Source organism: Ammospiza caudacuta, chromosome 1, assembly GCF_027887145.1.
Source record: "Ammospiza caudacuta isolate bAmmCau1 chromosome 1, bAmmCau1.pri, whole genome shotgun sequence".
NCBI classification, from domain to species: Eukaryota; Metazoa; Chordata; class Aves; order Passeriformes; family Passerellidae; genus Ammospiza; species Ammospiza caudacuta.
In genome coordinates, this window is record NC_080593.1 from 155,452,071 (window position 1) to 155,470,400 (window position 18,330).

Sequence of the window (18,330 nt, forward strand, 5' to 3'; positions counted from 1 at the left end):
CAGGATTATCCAAATTTTCCATCTCCCAGCCTCCGTTTTCCCAAATTCCAGCCCAAGTTTACCCAAATTCCAGCCTCAGTTTTCCCATCTTTTCCCCCAAATTCCAGCCCTTCTATCCCACTTTTCAGCCTTGGTTTTCCCAAATTTTCAGCCCCGCTTTTCCCTATTTCCAGCTGCAGTTTTCCCAAATTCCAGCCCTTTTATCCCACTTTTCTGCCTTGGTTTTCCAGAATTCCAGCCTTTTTTATCCCCATTTCCAGCTCCTTTCCCCCCAAATTTCCAGCCTTGGTTTGCCCAAATTTCCAGACCCAGTTACCCCAAATTTCAGCCCCAATTTTCCCAAACTCCAGCCCTTTTATCCCACTTTTCAGCCTTGGTTTTCCCTAATTTTCAACCCCCCTTCAGCCAAATTCCAGCCCCATTCTCCCAAATTCCAGCCTCAGTTCTCCAAATTCCAGCCTTGGTTTTCCCAAATTCCAGCCTCAGCTTTCCCAAATTTCAGCCCCATTCCCCCAGATTCCAGCCTCGGTTTTCCCAAATTCCAGCCTTGGTTTTCCCAAATTCCAGCCTCAGTTTTCCCAAATTTCAGCCCCATTCCCCCAGATTCCAGCCTCGGTTTTCCCAAATTCCAGCCCTTTTATCCCACTTTTCTGCCTTGGTTTTCCCTAATTTTCAACCCCACTTCAGCCAAATTCCAGCCTCAGTTCTCCAAATTCCAGCCTCGGTTTTCCCAAATTTCAGCCCCATTCCCCCAGATTCCAGCCTTGGTTTTCCCAAAATTCCAGCCCTTTTATCCCACTTTTCAGCCTTGGTTTTCCCAATTTCTGCCCCATCCTTCCCAAATTTCAGCCCCACTTCTCCCAGTCTCAAGCCCCTGCTTTCCCAAATTCCAGCCTCGGTTTTCCCAAATTCCGGCCTCAGTTTTCCCAATTTTCCAGCCCCATCCTCCCAAATGTCAGCCTCAGTCTTCCCAAATCCCAGCACTGGTTTTCCCAAAATTCCAGCCCTTTTATTCCACTTTTCAGCCTTGATTTTCCCCATTTTCAGCTCAAATTTTCCCAAATTCCAGCCTCAGCTTTCTCAATTTTCCAGCCCCATTCTCCCAAATCCCAGACTTGGGTTTTCCCAAATTCCAGCCCCATTCTCCCAACTTTCAGCTCGACTTTTTCCAAATTCCAGCCTCATTTTCCCAATTCCCAGCCTTGGTTCTTCCAACTTCCAGCCCCATTTTTCCTAAATTCCATCCCTACTTTTCCCAAATTCCAGCCCCACTTTTCCTAAATTCCATCCCCACTTTTCCCAAATTCCAGCCCCATTTATTCCATCCCCACTTTTCCCAAATTCCAGCCCCACTTTTTCTAAATTCCATCCCCACTTTTCCCAACTTCCAGCCCCATTTTTCCTAAATTCCATCCCTACTTTTCCCAAATTCCAGCCCCATTTTTCCCAAATTCCATCCCCTTTTCCCAAATTCCAGCCCCATTTTTCCTAAATCCCATCCCCACTTTTCCCAACTTCCAGCCCCAATTTCCCACTGTCCATCCTTCCCTGTGCTTCTCCTCCTGCACATTCCCCAGATTTCCCTTTTATCCCAACCCCTCCCTTCCCGTTATTTAGGAATTGCCCTTTCCCATTTTCATATCCATGGAATTATCCAGATTTATAAACATCCACGGATTTACCCCACAGGTGGGAAATGCGTTTTTCCTAGTGGGAAAAGTCTGGAAAACTCCCATGGAATTCCGGATAAAAGCCCGAAATTCCCCACTCTGGGAATTCTGGAGGTTCATCCATGGAAAAGGGAAGGTTTCCACATTCCCAGGGCGTTTTCCTGCTTTTCCAAAGGGTGGAAATTCCAGGAAAAGCCTCAGTGGATGTGCCCTGGACTGGGGAATTCTCCCTGCTGGGAAGGGAATAAAAATCATGGGAAAAAGGGAAAAGGGACCTGGAGGGAATTGGTGGATGGAGAGAGGTGGAAAACCGGGATTTGTGTGGAAAAGCAGGATCAGAAATGACGGAAAATCGGGATTTAGGTGCAAAAAGGGGATCTGAAAAGATGGAAAACAGGGAAAAGCAGGATCTGAAAAGATGGAAAACGGGGATTAGTGTGGAAAAGCAGGATCAGAAACGATGGAAAATCGGGATTCGTGCGGAAAAGCAGGATCTGAAATGATGGAAAATGGGGAAAAGGAGGATCTGAAATGATGGAAAATCAGGATTTGTGTGGAAAAGCGGGATCTGAAACGATGGAAAACAGGGAAAAGGAGAATCTGAAATGATGGAAAATCGGGATTTGTGTGGAAAAGGGGGATCTGAAATGATGGAAAATCAGGATTTGTGTGGAAAAGCAGGATCTGAAATGATGGAAAACAGGGATTTGAGTGGAAAAGCAGGATCCGAAATGATGGAAAATGGGGAAAAGGAGGATCTGAAATGATGGAAAATGGGGAAAAGGAGAATCTGAAATGATGGAAAATCAGGATTTGTGTGGGAAAGGGGGATCTGAAACGATGGAAAATCAGGATTTGTGTGGAAAAGCAGGATCTGAAATGATGGAACACAGGGAAAAGGAGGATCTGAAACGATGGAAAATCAGGATTTGTGTGGAAAAGCAGGATCTGAAATGATGGAAAACAGGGAAAAGAGGGATCTGAAATGATGGAAAATCGGGATTTGTGTGGGAAAGGGGGATCTGAAACGATGGAAAATCGAGATTCGTGTGGAAAAGTGGGATCTGAAATGATGGAAAACCGGGATTTGTGTGGGAAAGCGGGATCCAAAATGATGGAAAATGGGGAAAAGGAGAATCTGAAATGATGGAAAATCAGGATTTGTGTGGGAAAGGGGGATCTGAAACGATGGAAAATCGAGATTCGTGTGGAAAAGCAGGATCTGAAATGATGGAACACAGGGAAAAGGAGGATCTGAAACGATGGAAAATCAGGATTTGTGTGGAAAAGCAGGATCTGAAACGATGGAAAACAGGGAAAAGAGGGATCTGAAATGATGGAAAATCGGGATTTGTGTGGGAAAGGGGGATCTGAAACGATGGAAAATCGAGATTCGTGTGGAAAAGTGGGATCTGAAATGATGGAAAACAGGGAAAGGGGGATCTGAAATGATGGAAAACCGGGATTTGTGTGGGAAAGCGGGATCCAAAATGATGGAAAATGGGGAAAAGGAGAATCTGAAATTATGGAAAATCAGGATTTGTGTGGGAAAGGGGGATCTGAAACGATGGAAAATCGAGATTCGTGTGGAAAAGCAGGATCTGAAATGATGGAACACAGGGAAAAGGAGGATCTGAAACGATGGAAAATCAGGATTTGTGTGGAAAAGCAGGATCTGAAACGATGGAAAACAGGGAAAAGAGGGATCTGAAATGATGGAAAATCGGGATTTTTGTGGGAAAGGGGGATCTGAAACGATGGAAAATCGAGATTCGTGTGGAAAAGTGGGATCTGAAATGATGGAAAACCGGGATTTGTGTGGGAAGGCGGGATCCGAAATGATGGAAAATGGGGAAAAGGAGAATCTGAAATGATGGAAAATCGGGATTTGTGTGGAAAAGCAGGATCTGAAACGATGGCAAATGGGGAAAAGGAACGGGCTGGAGGGAATTTATGGACGCAGGCAGGAGGAAAACCGGGATTAGTGTGGAAATTCGGGCGGGGAAGCCACAAGAGCCGCAGGATGCGCAGGGAGAGGCTGGAAAAGCTGGAAAAGCTGGGAAAGCTGGGAAAGGCCGGGATGGGATCCCGACAGGGCCCAGAGGGAGGGATCGGGATCGGGATCGGGGACCGGGATTGTCTTACACGGAAACACCGGGACAATAACGGGAATAACAACAGCGAGCTGCTGGAAACCCCGGAGCAGAGCCGGCCCCAACCCGAGCGGGAGCGCCCCGAGCCCTCGGGAATGCGGGATCGGGGACGGCACGGCCAAGGAATTCCGGGGGATTTCGGAATTCCAGGGGGTTTTCGGAATTCCGGGGGGTTTTCGGAATTCCAGGAGGTTTTTGGAATTCCGGGGGGGTTTCGGAATTCCGGGGGGTTTTCGGAATTTCGGGGGGTTTTCAGAATTCCGGGGGGTTTTTGGAATTCCAGGGGGTTTTTCCAGGGGGGTTTTCGGAATTCCAGGGGGTTCTTCCAGGGGGGTTTTCGGAATTCCGGGGGGTTTTCAGAATTCCAGGGGGGAATTCCAGGGGGTTTTTGGAATTCCAGGGGGTTTTTCCAGGGGGGTTTTCGGAATTCCAGGGGGTTTTCCAAGGAAAGGCAGAGCAGGGGGGTGGGACATCCATCCCTGAGGCAAAAATCTGGGATGGGATTGGGGGATCCTTGGGATGGAGGGGAAATTGGGATTGCGCCGGGTGGGAGTGGATGGGAAAGGGGGGAAAATGGGGAGGGAAAGTGGGGAAATGGAGCTGGAAATGCGGAAAAACGGGGCTAGAATTTGGGGAAAATGGGGATGAATACTGGTGGAAATGGGGCTGGAATGTGCGAAAAACGGGGCTGGAAACTGGGGGAACTGGGGCTGGAATTTGGAAGAACTGGGGCTGAAAATTGGGAAAACTGGGGCTGGAAAGTGGGAAAACTGGGGGTGAAATGTAGGGAAAATGGGGCTGGAAGTTGGGGGAATCAGAGGTGGAAGTTGGGAAAGTGGGACTGGAACTTGGGAAAATGGAGCTGGAATTTGGGAGAATCATTGCTGAAAGTTGGGAAAACTGGAGCTGGAAAGTGGCAAAACTGGGACTGGAAGTTGGGAGAACTGGGGCTGAAATATGGGAAAATGGGGAAAATGGGAAGATGGCAAAAAAGGGGTTGAAACCTGGGAAAGTGGGGCTGAAATGTGGGGGAAATGGAGCTGGAATTTGGGAAAAACGGAGCTGGAATTTGAGAAGAATCAGTGTTGAAAGCTGGGAAACTGAGGCTGGAAGCTGGGAAAACGGGATGTGGAATTTGGGAGAACTGAGGCTGGAATTTGGGCACCCCGGGCTGTTCCCTCACAAACCGTTCCCTGTTTTTGGAGCTAAGCCCATGGATTCCCACCCCCATCCCTGTCATTAACCCATTCCTGGCCCCAGCCCCATCCCCAAATCCCGAGCAGCTGCTCCCAGTCACGCTCCCAACCCCCAGCTCCTCTCCCAGTGCCTCATTCCCAATCCTCCACCCCCATCCAGCTGGTCCCATTCCCATTCCCATTCCCATTCCCGTCCAGCTGACCCACCCCATTCTCATTCCCAGTCCTCCATTCCCATCCAGCTGCTCTCAATCCCAATCCCAATCCCAATCCCAATCCCAATCCCCCATTCCCAATCCCCATCCCCAATCCCCCACTCCCAATCCCATTATCCCATTCCCCCATTTCCAATCCCCATTATCTCATTCCCATTCCTCAATCCCAGTCCCCACTGCCATCATCCCATTCCCAATCCCATTATCCCATTCCTCCATTCCTATTCCCAATCCCCCATTCCCATTCCCCAATTCCCAATCCCAATCCCCCATTTCCAATCCCATCATCCCATTACCATTCTCATTATCGCATTCCCATTCCCTCATTCCCATTCCCCCATTCCTATTCCCAGTGCCCCGTTCCCACTATCCCATTCCCAATCCCAGTCCCCATTCCCATTATCTCAATCCCACTATCCCACTCCCATTATCCCATTCCCATTATCCTATTCCCCATTCCCATTATCCCATTCCCACTATGCCATTCCCACTATCCCACTCCCATGATCCCAATCCCATTATCTCAATCCCATTATCTCAATCCCATTATCTCAATCCCACTATCCCATTCCCATTGTCCCATTCCCCCACCTCCACTATCCCAATCCCATTATCCCATTCCCACTATCCCATTCCCATTATCCCACTCCCATGATCCCAATCCCATTACCTCAATCCCATTATCTCAATCCCATTATCTCAATCCCACTATCCCATTCCCACTATCCCATTCCCCCACCTCCGTTATCCCAATCCCATTATCCCATTCCCATGATCCCACTCCCATGATCCCAATCCCACTATCCCATTCCCACTATCCCATTCCCATTGTCCCATTCCCACCATCCCATTCCCCCACCTCCATTATCCCATTCCCACCATCCCATCCCCACTGCCCCATTCCCCCAGCTCCACTGTCCCATGCCCACTGCCCCATGCCCACTCCCCCGTTCCCACTATCGCCGTGATCCCGGCGCTCCCGTTCCCAGCGCGGGCCAGCCCGGCAGCTCCGCAGCACGCGCGGGGCCCCTCGGGCCGCGCTCCGGCGGCTCGGGAGGCGCTGCCAGCGGCGCATTCCCGCCGCTCGCCGCCCCGCAATTCTCCCCCTGCCGCTCCTCCGCCGGCTCCGCCGCTCGGAGCTCCCGATCCCGCCGGGAGCCTCCCCGGCCCCGCGCCCCCCCCCCCCCCCCCGGCCCCCGGCGCGGCTGCGGAGGAGGGAACGGCCTTGGAAGCGCCGCCGCCGCCGCCGAGCCCTCATCCATCCCTCCATCCATCCATCCATTATCCCGACATCTGGAATTGTCATTCCGGGAGGAAACGGAGCCCCCGGCCGCTTCCTCCCGCCGGCAGCCCCGGCACATCCATCTCCGCTCCGGCCGGCAATGGCAATGGGAGTGGGAATGGGAGTGGGAATGGGAGTGGGAATGGGAGTGGGAATGCCGCCGCAGCGCCGGGATGGGACCGGAGCGCGGCTCGGCAGCACCGGCAGCGGGGTCAGAGCAGGGAGCGGGATCGGGATCTGGGCCAGCCCCGGGGCACCGGCAGCGGGGTCAGAGCAGGGAGCGGGACCGGGATCTGTGCCAGCCCCGGGGCACCGGCAGCGGGGTCAGAGCAGGGAGCGGGACCGGGATTTGTGCCAGCCCCGGGGCACCGGGAGCAGGAGCGGGGTCAGAGCAGGGAGCGGGACCGGGATCTGTGCCAGCCCCGGGGCACCGGCAGCGGGGTCAAAGCAGGGAGCGGGATCGGGATCTGGGCCAGCCCCGGGGCACCGGCAGCGGGGTCAGAGCAGGGAGCGGGATCGGGATCTGTGCCAGCCCCGGGGCACCGGCAGCGGGGTCAAAGCAGGGAGCGGGATCGGGATCTGTGCCAGCCCCGGGGCACCGGGAGCAGGAGCGGGGTCAGAGCAGGGAGCGGGACCGGGATCTGTGCCAGCCCCGGGGCACCGGGAGCAGGAGCGGGGTCAGAGCAGGGAGCGGCACCGGGATCCTTGGGGCACCGGTATTGGCATCTGTGCCAGCCTCGGGGCACCGGCAGCGGGGTCAGAGCAGGGAACGGGATCGGGATCTGTGCCAGCCCCGGGGGAGCCGGGATTGGGATCTGTGCCAGCCCCAGGGCACTGAGAGCGAGGTCAGAGCAGGGCACCGGGATTGGGATCGGTGCCAGCCCCGGGCACTGGGAGCGGGAGCGGGGTCAGAGCGGGAGCAAGATCGGGATCTGGGCCATCCCAGGGAAGTGGGATTGGGATCCGTGCCAGCCCCGGGAGCCGGGATCAGCTCTGTGCCATCGCTGTGAGCCGGGACTGGCCCGGTGCCATCTCTGGCAGCCCGGCTCGCTCCGTGTCCCCCACTGGGCCAGCAGGAGCCGGGATCAGCTCTGTCCCATCCCTGTGACCCAGGTGTGGCCCGGTGCCATCGCCGGGAGCCGGGATCAGCTCTGTCCCATCTTAAACACCCGCGACTGGCCCGGCGCCACGGCCGGGAGCCGGGATCGTGTCCCTGCCACGGCCAAGACCCGGGACCGGCCCGGTGCCACGGCCGGGAGCCGGGATCAGCTCTGTGCCATCCCAAAGACCCGGGACTGGCCCGGTGCCATCCCCGGGAGCCGGGCTTGCTCTGTGTCCCCCGCCGGGCCGGCAGCCGGGATCCGCACCACCGCAAAGACCCGGGACTGGCCCGGTGCCATTGCCGGGAGCCGCGATCGGCTCTGTGCCCTCCCAAAGACCCGGGACTGGCCCGGTGCCATCCCCGAGAGCCGGGATCGGCTCTGTGCCCTCCCAAAGACTCGGGACTGGCTCCGTCCCATCGCTGTGACCCGGGACTGGCCCGGTGCCACGGCCGGGAGCCGGGCTCGCTCCGTGTCCCCCGGCAAGGGCTGGGCTGGGATCTGTCCCATCGCTGTGACCCGGGACTGGCCCGGTGCCATCCCCGGGAGCCGGGCTCGCTCCGTGTCCCCCGCGGGGCCCGGGCCGGGAGCGCCGCCGCCGCCGCCGTTGCTGCATTTCCCGGGAACGCGGCCAGGCGGCCGCGGCGGGAGCGGCGGGAGCGGGGCCAGGACGGATCCGTGCGGAGCGCGGGGGCAATTCCCGGGGAAAGCGCTCCCGGGGGCCGCTCCGGAGCCGCTCCAGCTTCTCCAGACCGGCTGCGGCTGCCGGCCGCGACCGCAGGTGCCGGGGAAGCGCACACCGCCTCGGGACGCAGGGAATTCCGGGAGCGGATCCGGGATCCCAGCCCGCTCCGGATGGGGATCACCCGGGAATTCCATCCCAGCACACCCAGAGCCCAAAATCCAGCCCAAAATCCCGATGTTCCATAAGGAACCATTCCCTGTTTCCCATCCCTCCAATCCCGTGGGGCAGCTCCTGCTACCCCGGGATGCTCCAGGCATGGAGCAGCCCCAGACTGCTCCACCCCAAAAATCCCAATATTCCATAGGAAGCCATTCCCTGTTTTTCATCCCTTCAGCTTTTACACCAAATCCCTCCTCAGCTCTCCCAGAAAAACCCCTGGAAAAGGCTCTGGGATCGCCTGGAATTCCCATTTTCCAGCAATCCCAGCTCTTGCTGCTGATCCCTGCGTGCCCCAAGGGCTCCGGGACTGATCCCAAATCCAGCCCTGGGAAATCCGGCTGGGCAAACAGGGATGGGTTGGGATTGGGACTTCACTGGAATCCTATAAACCATGGAATTCCAAACCATGGAATCCTATAAACCATGGAATCCCAAAACCATGGAATCCTATAAACCACGGAATCCTATGAACCATGGAATCTCAAACAATGGAATCCCAAACCATGGAATCCCAAAATCATGGAATCCCAAAACCATGGAATCCCAAAACCATGGAATCCTATAAACCATGGAATCCCAAACCATTGAATCCTATAAACCTTGGAATCCCAAACCATGGAATCCCAAAACCATGGAATCCTATAAACCATGGAATCCTATGAACCATGGAATCCCAAAACCATGGAATCCCAAAACCATGGAATCCTATAAACCATGGAATCCCAAACCATTGAATCCTATAAACCTTGGAATCCCAAACCATGGAATCCCAAAACCATGGAATCCTATAAACCATGGAATCCTATGAACCATGGAATCCCAAAACCATGGAATCCCGAAACCAAGGAATCGCAAAACCATGGAATCCTATAAACCATGGAATCCTATAAACCATGGAATCCTGAAACCATGGAATCCCAAACCATGGAATCCTATGAACCAAGGAATCCCAAACCATGGAATCCCAAAACCATGGAATCCTATAAACCATGGAATCCCAAACCATGGAATCCTATAAACCATGGAATCCCAAATCATGGAATACTAGAAACCATGGAATCCTATAAACCATGGAATCCCAAACCATGGAACCCTATAAACCATGGAATCCCAAACCATGGAACCCTATTAACCATGGAATCCCAAACCATGGAACCCTATTAACCATGGAATCCCAAACCATAGAATCCTATAAACCATAGAATCATATAAACCATGGAATCCTGAAACCATGGAATCCCAAACCATGGAATCATATATACCATGGAATCCTGAAACCATGGACTCCTGAAACCATGGAATCCCAAAACCATGGAATCCTATAAGCCATGGAATCCTGAAACCATGGAATCCTATAAACCATGGAATCCTATAAACCTTGGAATCCCAAACCATGGAATCCCAAAACCATGGAATCCTATAAACCATGTAACCCTATAAACCATGGAATAACAAAATCATGGAATCGTATAAACCATGGAATCCCAAACCATGGAATCCTATAAACCTTGGAATTCCAAACCATGGAATCCCAAAACCATGGAATCCCAAACCATGGAATCCTATAAACCATGGAATCCTATAAACCATGGAATCCCAAACCATGGAATCCCAAAACCATGGAATCCCAAACCATGGAATCCCAAAACCATGGAATCCCAAACCATGGAATCCTATAATCCACGGAATCCTATAAACCATGGAATCCTGAAACCATGGAATCCTGAAACCAAGGAATCGTATAAACCATGGAATCCTGAAACCATGGAATCCTATAAACCATGGAATCCTATAAACCATGGACTCCTGAAACCATTGAATGCCAAACCATGGAATCCTATAAACAATGGAATCCTGAAACCATGGAATCCTATAAATCATTGAATGCTATAAACCATGGAATCCTATAAACCATGGAATCCTGAAACCATTGAATCCCAAACCATGGAATCCCAAACCATGGAATCCTATGAACCATGGAATCCTAGAAACCTTGGAATCCTGAAACCATGGAATCCTATAAACCTTGGAATCCCAAATCATGGAATCCTATAAACCATGGAATCCTAGAAACCATGGAACCCTATAAACCTTGGAATCCCACACCATGGAATCCTATAAACCATGGAATCCTATAAACCTTGGAATCCCAAACCATGGAATCCTATAAACCATGGAATCCTATAAACCATGGAATCCCAAAACCTTAGGCAGACCTTTCCAGGGGGAATATTCCCAAAAATCCCACCTAACCCCCCCTCCAAGGCACTGCCTGAGGCCCTCCCCTCAGTTCCAAAGGATTGTGAGGATCCTGATATCCCATAATTTCCACAATTTTACTGAAATCCAGAAAAAACCGCTCACATTTTCCTGCCTAATTTCTCTGATGTTCCTGAATAAAAAACTTTATCTGAGCACAATTCCCAAAATTCCCTGCCTTGGTTAATCCCTGTGTTCACAGGGTGAAATCCAGGGAAAACTTTCCTTAGGGCAGGGTCAGGAATTAATTGGGATCCGGATACGACGGAGTCATTCCCGAAATTCCAGGATAAGGAGAACCAAACGCAAATCCTGGAGTTTTCCCGAGTTTTTCCAGGGTTTTTTTGGGAACAAAGGCTCTGGAACGGCTCAGGGCCGGGATCAGCGCTCCCCCCTCTGGCAGCTCCGGGGATGCGTTCCCGAGCTCTTCCTCACATTCCCAGAATTGTAATTCCAGAGAAATCCCATTGAACCCCGCTCCGGAGGCAGCCTTGGCTCAGGAGGAGCCTCTGGAAAAATCTCCAGGATTTCCCTGGGGGGTTTTGGGATCTCCCTGGAATTCGGTGGCGCCGTCGTGATCCCATTATCCCATCCCCGATCCCATTATCCCATCCCCGACCCCATTATCCCGTCCCCGACCCCATTATCCCATCCCCGACCCCATTATCCCGTTCCCGACCCCATTATCCCATCCCCGACCCCATTATCCCGTCCCCGACCCCATTATTCTGTTCCCGACCCCATTATCCCATCCCCGACCCCATTATCCCGTTCCTGACCCCATTATCCCATCCCCGACCCCATTATCCCGTCCCCGACCCCATTATCCTGTTCCTGACCCCATTATCCCGTCCCCGACCCCATTATCCCATCCCCGACCCCATTATCCCGTCCCCGACCCCATTATCCCGTTCCCGACCCCATTATCCCGTCCCCGACCCCATTATCCCATCCCCGACCCCATTATCCCGTCCCCGACCCCATTATTCTGTTCCCGACCCCATTATCCCATCCCCGACCCCATTATCCCGTTCCCGACCCCATTATCCCGTTCCCGACCCCATTATCCCATCCCCGACCCCATTATCCCGTCCCCGACCCCATTATTCTGTTCCCGACCCCATTATTCTGTTCCCGACCCCATTATCCCGTTCCTGACCCCATTATCCCGTTCCCGACCCCATTATCCCGTTCCCGACCCCATTATCCCGTCCCCGACCCCATTATCCTGTTCCTGACCCCATTATCCCGTTCCTGACCCCATTATCCTGTTCCTGACCCCATTATCCCATTCCCGGTGTATCCCAGCCCTTCCCAGGCCATTTTTCCGGCCGCAATTCCGGATTTCTCCCCCTCTCCGAGGTTCTGTCCCGCTCGGGGCTGCGGCTCCCGGGGCCTTTTCCAGGAGAATTCCGGGCTCCGGCCGCCCCCGGAGCGCCGGGAACTGCCAGGGCCGGTAATGGATTGAGCAGGGATCGGGGAAGGGCCCAGCCCTGCGGACATTCCAGAGCCTTCCCGAGGTTTCTCCGAGGCTGGGAACCCTGGGAAAGCTCAGGGAGCTCTGGAATTCCGGAGCAGGAGCGTCGGGAGTGATCCCACATGGAATTCGCAGCGTTCCCGAAATTCCCTCCCTTCCCAGAGCCGACACGGAGATGGAAATCAGGGAATTGAGAGATTGGAAAAGGCCAACCTCAGTCTTGTCTCCATCCCACATCCACAGGGATGGGAATTCCAGCTGGGAATGGGGATCCCAGCCCAGAATTCCAGCTGGGAATGGGGATCCCAACCCGGAATTCCAGCTGGGAATGGGGATCCCAGCCTGGAATTCCAGCTGGGAATGGGGATCCCAACCCGGAATTCCAGCTGGGAATGGGGATCCCAGCCCGGAATTCCAGCTGGGAATGGGGATCCCAACCCAGAATTCCAGCTGGGAATGGGGATCCCAGCCCGGAATTCCAGCTGGGAATGGGGATCCCAACCCAGAATTCCAGCTGGGAATGGGGATCCCAGCCCAGAATTCCAGCTGGGAATGGGGATCCCAACCCGGAATTCCAGCTGGGAATGGGGATCCCAGCCCAGAATTCCAGCTGGGAATGGGGATCCCAGCCCAGAATTCCAGCTGGGAATGGGGATCCCAACCCGGAATTCCAGCTGGGAATGGGGATCCCAACCCGGAATTCCAGCTGGGAATGGGGATCCCAACATGGAATTCCAGCTGGGAATGGGGATCCCAGCCTGGAATTCCAGCTGGGAATGGGGATCCCAACCCAGAATTCCAGCTGGGAATGGGGATCCCAGCCCAGAATTCCAGCTGGGAATGGCAATTCCAGCCTGGCCACGTCCCACACCCACAGGGACGGGAGTTCCAGATGGGAATGGGGATCCCAGGAAGGCTGGAATATTTTTTGGAATATTCCCAAAAATCCCAACCTGAGGCCGTTCCCTGGGTCCTGTCCCATTCCCTGGGAGCAGATCCCACCCTGGATCCCCTCAATCCCAATTTTCTCTGGGATGAGCTCCAACAGCTGCTCCAGACTTTCCCCAAACCCATCATTTCTCCCAGACGCCGAATCCATCACTTCCATCACACCAAATCCATCAGTTCCATCTCAGATCCAAGATAAAATTCCACAAATTCCATGAATTTTTGGGATCCTACCTCCTCATCCGAGCTGTCCTCCTCGTACTCGTCGTGGACAACCAAATCCTGCTTCCCTTCCAAGGGGGAGTCGTCTTCCAAGGCTTTCCTCTTGCCAGGAGCCCCTTTGGCCTGCAAAACCGGGAAAAGGCAGCTCTGTAAAACCCCAGCACGAAACTCCTGTGATGTTTTGTGCCAGGGAAGGAAAGGAGATCGTTAATCCCAGCCTGGAAGGGATTGGGATGGGAACGGGAAATTCCTCGGGATGAGGAGCCAGGAAGCAGAGCAGGCACGGATCCATGGAAAAGGGGCTGTGGAAAAAGTGGGAGCTCTGCCCCACTCGGATCCCAGCTGGAATTTGGATCTGACGCCAGAGAGCTTTGGGAATGAGCTGGGAATGGGTAAGGGGAGCAGGGAATTCCTGGAAAATTCCAGAGCCTTTTCCAGGGTTTTTTTCTGGGAGAGCTGCAGAGGGGATTGGGATGGGAAACAGGGAATGGCTGCCCATGGAACATTGGGGTTTGGGGATGGAATTCCCAGAGAATCCGGGCTTGCTCCAGCCCTGGAATAGCAGGGAATGGGATCATGCCTGAAATCCCCTCCATTCCCACCCCATTCCCAGCATTCCTGCCCTTTCCAGGAGGGAATTCCCAGGGAATCCCACTCCATTCCCACCCCCCTTATCCCGGATTTTCCCCTCTCATCCCGGCATTCCCAAGGTTTGGCATTGAGCAGAATCCTCCCCATTCCTGGGAGCCCAAACTTGCCCAAATCCCCTCGTTCTGCCCCAATTTCTGGGAAGAAAAGGGAAATTCCAGAGGAGAATTCCAGAGCCTTTTCCAGGGGATTTGCTGGGAGAGCTGCAGAGGGGATTGGGGTGGGAAACAGGGAATGGCTGCCCATGGAAAATTGGGATTTTGGGGATGGAATTCCCAGGGAATCCAGGGCTGCCAAAGGGGGATTGGGATTCAGGGAATGACTGGAAAAGTGGGATTTATGTCAGGATAACTTTCAGGGATGACTGGAAAAGCAGGGTCAGGATTCAGGGAATGGTTGGAAAAGCAGGGTCAGCATCAGGATTCAGGGAATTACTTGGAGAGTGGGGTCAGGATTCAGGGAATGATTGGAAAAGCAGGATTGGTGTCAGGATTCAGGGAATGATTGGAAAAGCAGGATTGGTGTCAGGATTCAGGGAATGACTGGAAAAGCAGGATTGGTGTCAGGATTCAGGGAATGATTGGAAAAGCAGGATTGGTGTCAGGATTCAGGGAATGACTGGAAAAGCAGGATTGGTGTCAGGATTCAGGGAATGATTGGAAAAGCAGGATTTGTGTCAGGATTCAGGGAATGGTTGGAAAAGCAGGATTGGTGTCAGGATTCAGGCATTCAGGGAATGATTGGAAAAGCAGGATTAGTGTTGGGATTCAGGGAATGACTGGAAAAGTGGGATTGGGATTCAGGAAATTACTTGAAGACTGAGGTCAGGATTAAGACAATGATTGGAAAAGCAGGATCAGGATTCAGGGAGTGGTTGGAAAAGCAGGAATTGTGTTGGGATCCAGGGAATAATTGGAAAATCGGGGTCAGGATTCAGTGATGATTGGAAAAGCAGGGCCAGGATTCAGAGAATGACTGGAAAAGCAGGATCGGGACTCAGGGAATGGTTGGAAAAGCAAGGTCAGGATCCAGGGAATGATTGGAAAATTGGGGTCGGGATCCAGGGAGTGATTGGAAAAGCAGGTTTTGTGTCGGGATCCAGGGAATGGTTGGAAAATCGGGGTCGGGATCCAGGGAACAACTGGAAAAGCAAGGTCAGGATCCAGGGAACGGTTGGAAAATCAGGATCACGATCCAGGGAACGGCTGGCAAACCCGGCTGAGGACGGGGCTCTGATGGCTAAAGCAGCCCCGGCGCTCCCGGCGGGAGCTGTAAAACCCGCGCTGTCCCGGGCGGATCCGGGGGCACGGCCCGGAGCAGGGATGGGATTACCGGCAAAACAAAGGCGGCTTTAAGGGCCGCGGGAGCCCCGCGGGGAGCCGGGATACGCCGGCATAACGCTTTTCCCAGGTTTTTGGCGCTCGGATGGGGCTGGAGTTGGGTTTCACCTTCCCCGGCTGCCCCCGCCCGCCTGCGGCCGGAGACGGAAAATCCCGGAAAACCCCGGCGTGACCGGCCTGGCCCGGGCCGGCCCGGGCTGTCCCAGTTCATCCCAGTCTGTCCCAGTCCCTCCTCGTCTGTCCCAGTTCATCCCAGTCTGTCCCGGTCTGTCCCAGTCACTCCTCGTCTGTCCCAGTCCATCCCAGTCCGTCCCGGTCTGTCCTGGTCTGTCCCAGTTCATCCCAGTCCGTCCCTGTCTGTCCCTGTCTGTCCTGGTCTGTCCCTGTTTGTCCCAGTCCCTCCTCGTCTGTCCCCGTTCATCCCAGTCCGTCCCTGTCTGTCCTGGTCTGTCCCAGTCCCTCCTCGTCTGTTCCAGTCCATCCCAGTTCATCCCAGTCTGTCCTGGTCTGTCCCAGTTCATCCCAGTCTGTCCCGGTCCATCCCAGTCCATCCCAGTCCATCCCAGTCCGTCCCTGTCTGTCCCCGTTCATCCCAGTTTGTCCCAGTCCCTCCTCGTCTGTCCCAGTCCATCCCAGTCCATCCCAGTCTGTCCTGGTCTGTCCCTGTTTGTCCCAGTGCATCCCAGTCCGTCCCGGTCTGTCCTGCTCTGTCCCAGTCCATCCCAGTTCATCCCAGTCTGTCCTGGTCTGTCCCTGTTTGTCCCAGTGCATCCCAGTCTGGTCCCAGTCCATCCCAGTCTGGTCCCAGTGCATCCCAGTCTGTCCCGGTCTGTCCCGGTCTGTCCCAGTCCATCCCAGTCTGCCCCAATGCCTCCCAGTCCGTCCCAGTCTGTTCCAGTCAGTCCCAATCTCAATCCCAGTCTGTCCTGCTCTGTCCCAGTGCCTCCCAGTCTGTCCCAGTTCATCCCAGTGTTTCCCAAATTCCATAAAAACCCCACTTCTCCACAAAGTCCCCCTGCTTTTCCATTAAAAACCCCAATAGTGCTGGAGCACTGTGGGAGCAGCCCTGGAAAAGCTTGGGAGCTCTGGGAACAGCCCTGGAGTGGTTTGGGAAGAGCCCGGAGAAGTTTGGGAGCTGTGGAATGAGAGCTGAAGCAATTTGGAATCTTTAGGAAAAATCCTGGAGCAGTGTGGGAGCTCTGGGAACAGCCCTGGAGAAAAGTGGGAGCTCTGGGAACAGCCCTGGAGGGGTTTGGGAACATCCCTGGAAAGGTCTGGGAGCTCTGGGAACAGCCCTGGAGGGGTTTGGGAGCTGTGGAATGAGAGCTGAAGCAATTTGGCATCTTTAGGAAAAATCCTGGAGCAGTGTGGGAGCTCTGGGAACAGCCCTGGAGAAAAGTGGGAGCTCTGGGAGCAGCCCTGGAGGGGTTTGGGAACATCCCTGGAAAGGTTTGGGAGCTCTGGGAACAGCCCTGGAGGGGTTTGGGAACATCCCTGGCAAGGCTTAGGAGCTCTGGAGCAGTTTGGGATTAAGGAAAAACCTTGGAGTGGAGTAGGAAGAGCCCTGGAAAGGTTTGGGAGCTCTGGGAAGAGCCCTGGAGAAAAGTGGGAGATCTGGGAAGAGCCCCGGAGCAGTTTGGGAGCTTCGGAATAACTCTGGAGTGGTTTGGGAACATCCCTGGAAAGGTTTGGGAGCTCTGGGAAGAGCCCTGGAGGGGTTTGGGATTAAGGGAAAACCTTGGAGTGGAGTAGGAAGAGCCCTGGAAAATATTGGGAGCTCTGGGAGCAATCGTGGAAAGGTTTGGGAGCTCTGGGAACAGCCCTGGAGAAAAGTGGGAGCTGTGGGAACAGCCCTGGAGTGGTTTGGGAACATCCCTGGAAAGGTCTGGGAGCTCTGGGAACAGCCCTGGAGGGGTTTGGGAAGAGCCTGGAAAGGTTTGGGAGCTGTGGAAAGAGAGCTGGAGCAATTCAGGAGTTCTGGGAAAAGTCCCGGAGCAGTGTGGATGTTCTGGGAACAGCCCTGGAGGAAAGTGGGAACCCTGGGAAGAGCCCTGGAGCAATTGGGAAGGTTTGGGAACAGCCCTGGAGGGGTTTGGGTGGTCTGGGAAGAGCCCTGGAGAAAAGTGGGAGATCTGGGAAGAGCCCCGGAGCAGTTTGGGAGCTTCGGAATAACTCTGGAGTGGTTTGGGAACATCCCTGGAAAGGTTTGGGAGCTCTGGGAAGAGCCCTGGAGCAGTTTGGGATTAAGGGAACACCTTGGAGTGGAGTAGGAAGAGCCCTGGAAAATATTGGGAGCTCTGGGAGCAACCCTGGAAAGGTTTGGGAGCTCTGGGAACAGCCCTGGAGGGGTTTGGGAGCTGTGGAAAGGAGCTGAAGCAATTTGGAATCTTTAGGAAAAATCCTGGAGCAGTGTGGGAGCTCTGGGAACAGCCCTGGAGAAAAGTGGGAGCTCTGGGAACAGCCCTGGAGGGGTTTGGGAACATCCCTGGAAAGGTTTGGGAGCTCTGGGAAGAGCCCTGGAGCAGTTTGGGATTAAGGAAAAACCTTGGAGTGGAGTAGGAAGAGCCCTGGAAAGGTTTGGGAGCTCTGAGAGCAACCCTGGAAAGGTTTGGGAGCTCTGGGAAGAGCCCTGGAGAAAAGTGGGAGCTGTGGGAACAGCCCTGGAGTGGTTTGGGAACATCCCTGGGAATAACCCTGGAGAAAAGTCCTGGGAACAGCCCTGGAAAAGTCTGGGAGGTCTGGGAAGAGCCCTGGAGTGGTTTGGGAACAGGCCTGGAGCAATTTGGGAATTCTGGAAACAACCCAGGAGTGGTTTGGGAACATCCCTGGAAAGAGGGATAAGCCCTGGAGCAATTTAGGAGCTCTGGGAAGAGTCTTGGAGTGGTTTGGGAACATGCCTCAAAAGTTTAGCAACTC

At 54.2% G+C, this 18,330-nt stretch overlaps 1 protein-coding gene across 1 annotated transcript in view; it reads right to left on the reverse strand.

The window, feature by feature from the left end:
* BOP1 (BOP1 ribosomal biogenesis factor) overlaps nucleotides 1-18,330 on the reverse strand; it is an 87,319-nt gene that overhangs the window by 62,905 nt on the left and 6,084 nt on the right. The window contains exon 3 of the mRNA XM_058812039.1: nucleotides 13,439-13,549. Coding sequence (XP_058668022.1) covers nucleotides 13,439-13,549 — 111 coding nt within the window. The remainder of the gene's footprint in view (nucleotides 1-13,438; nucleotides 13,550-18,330) is intronic.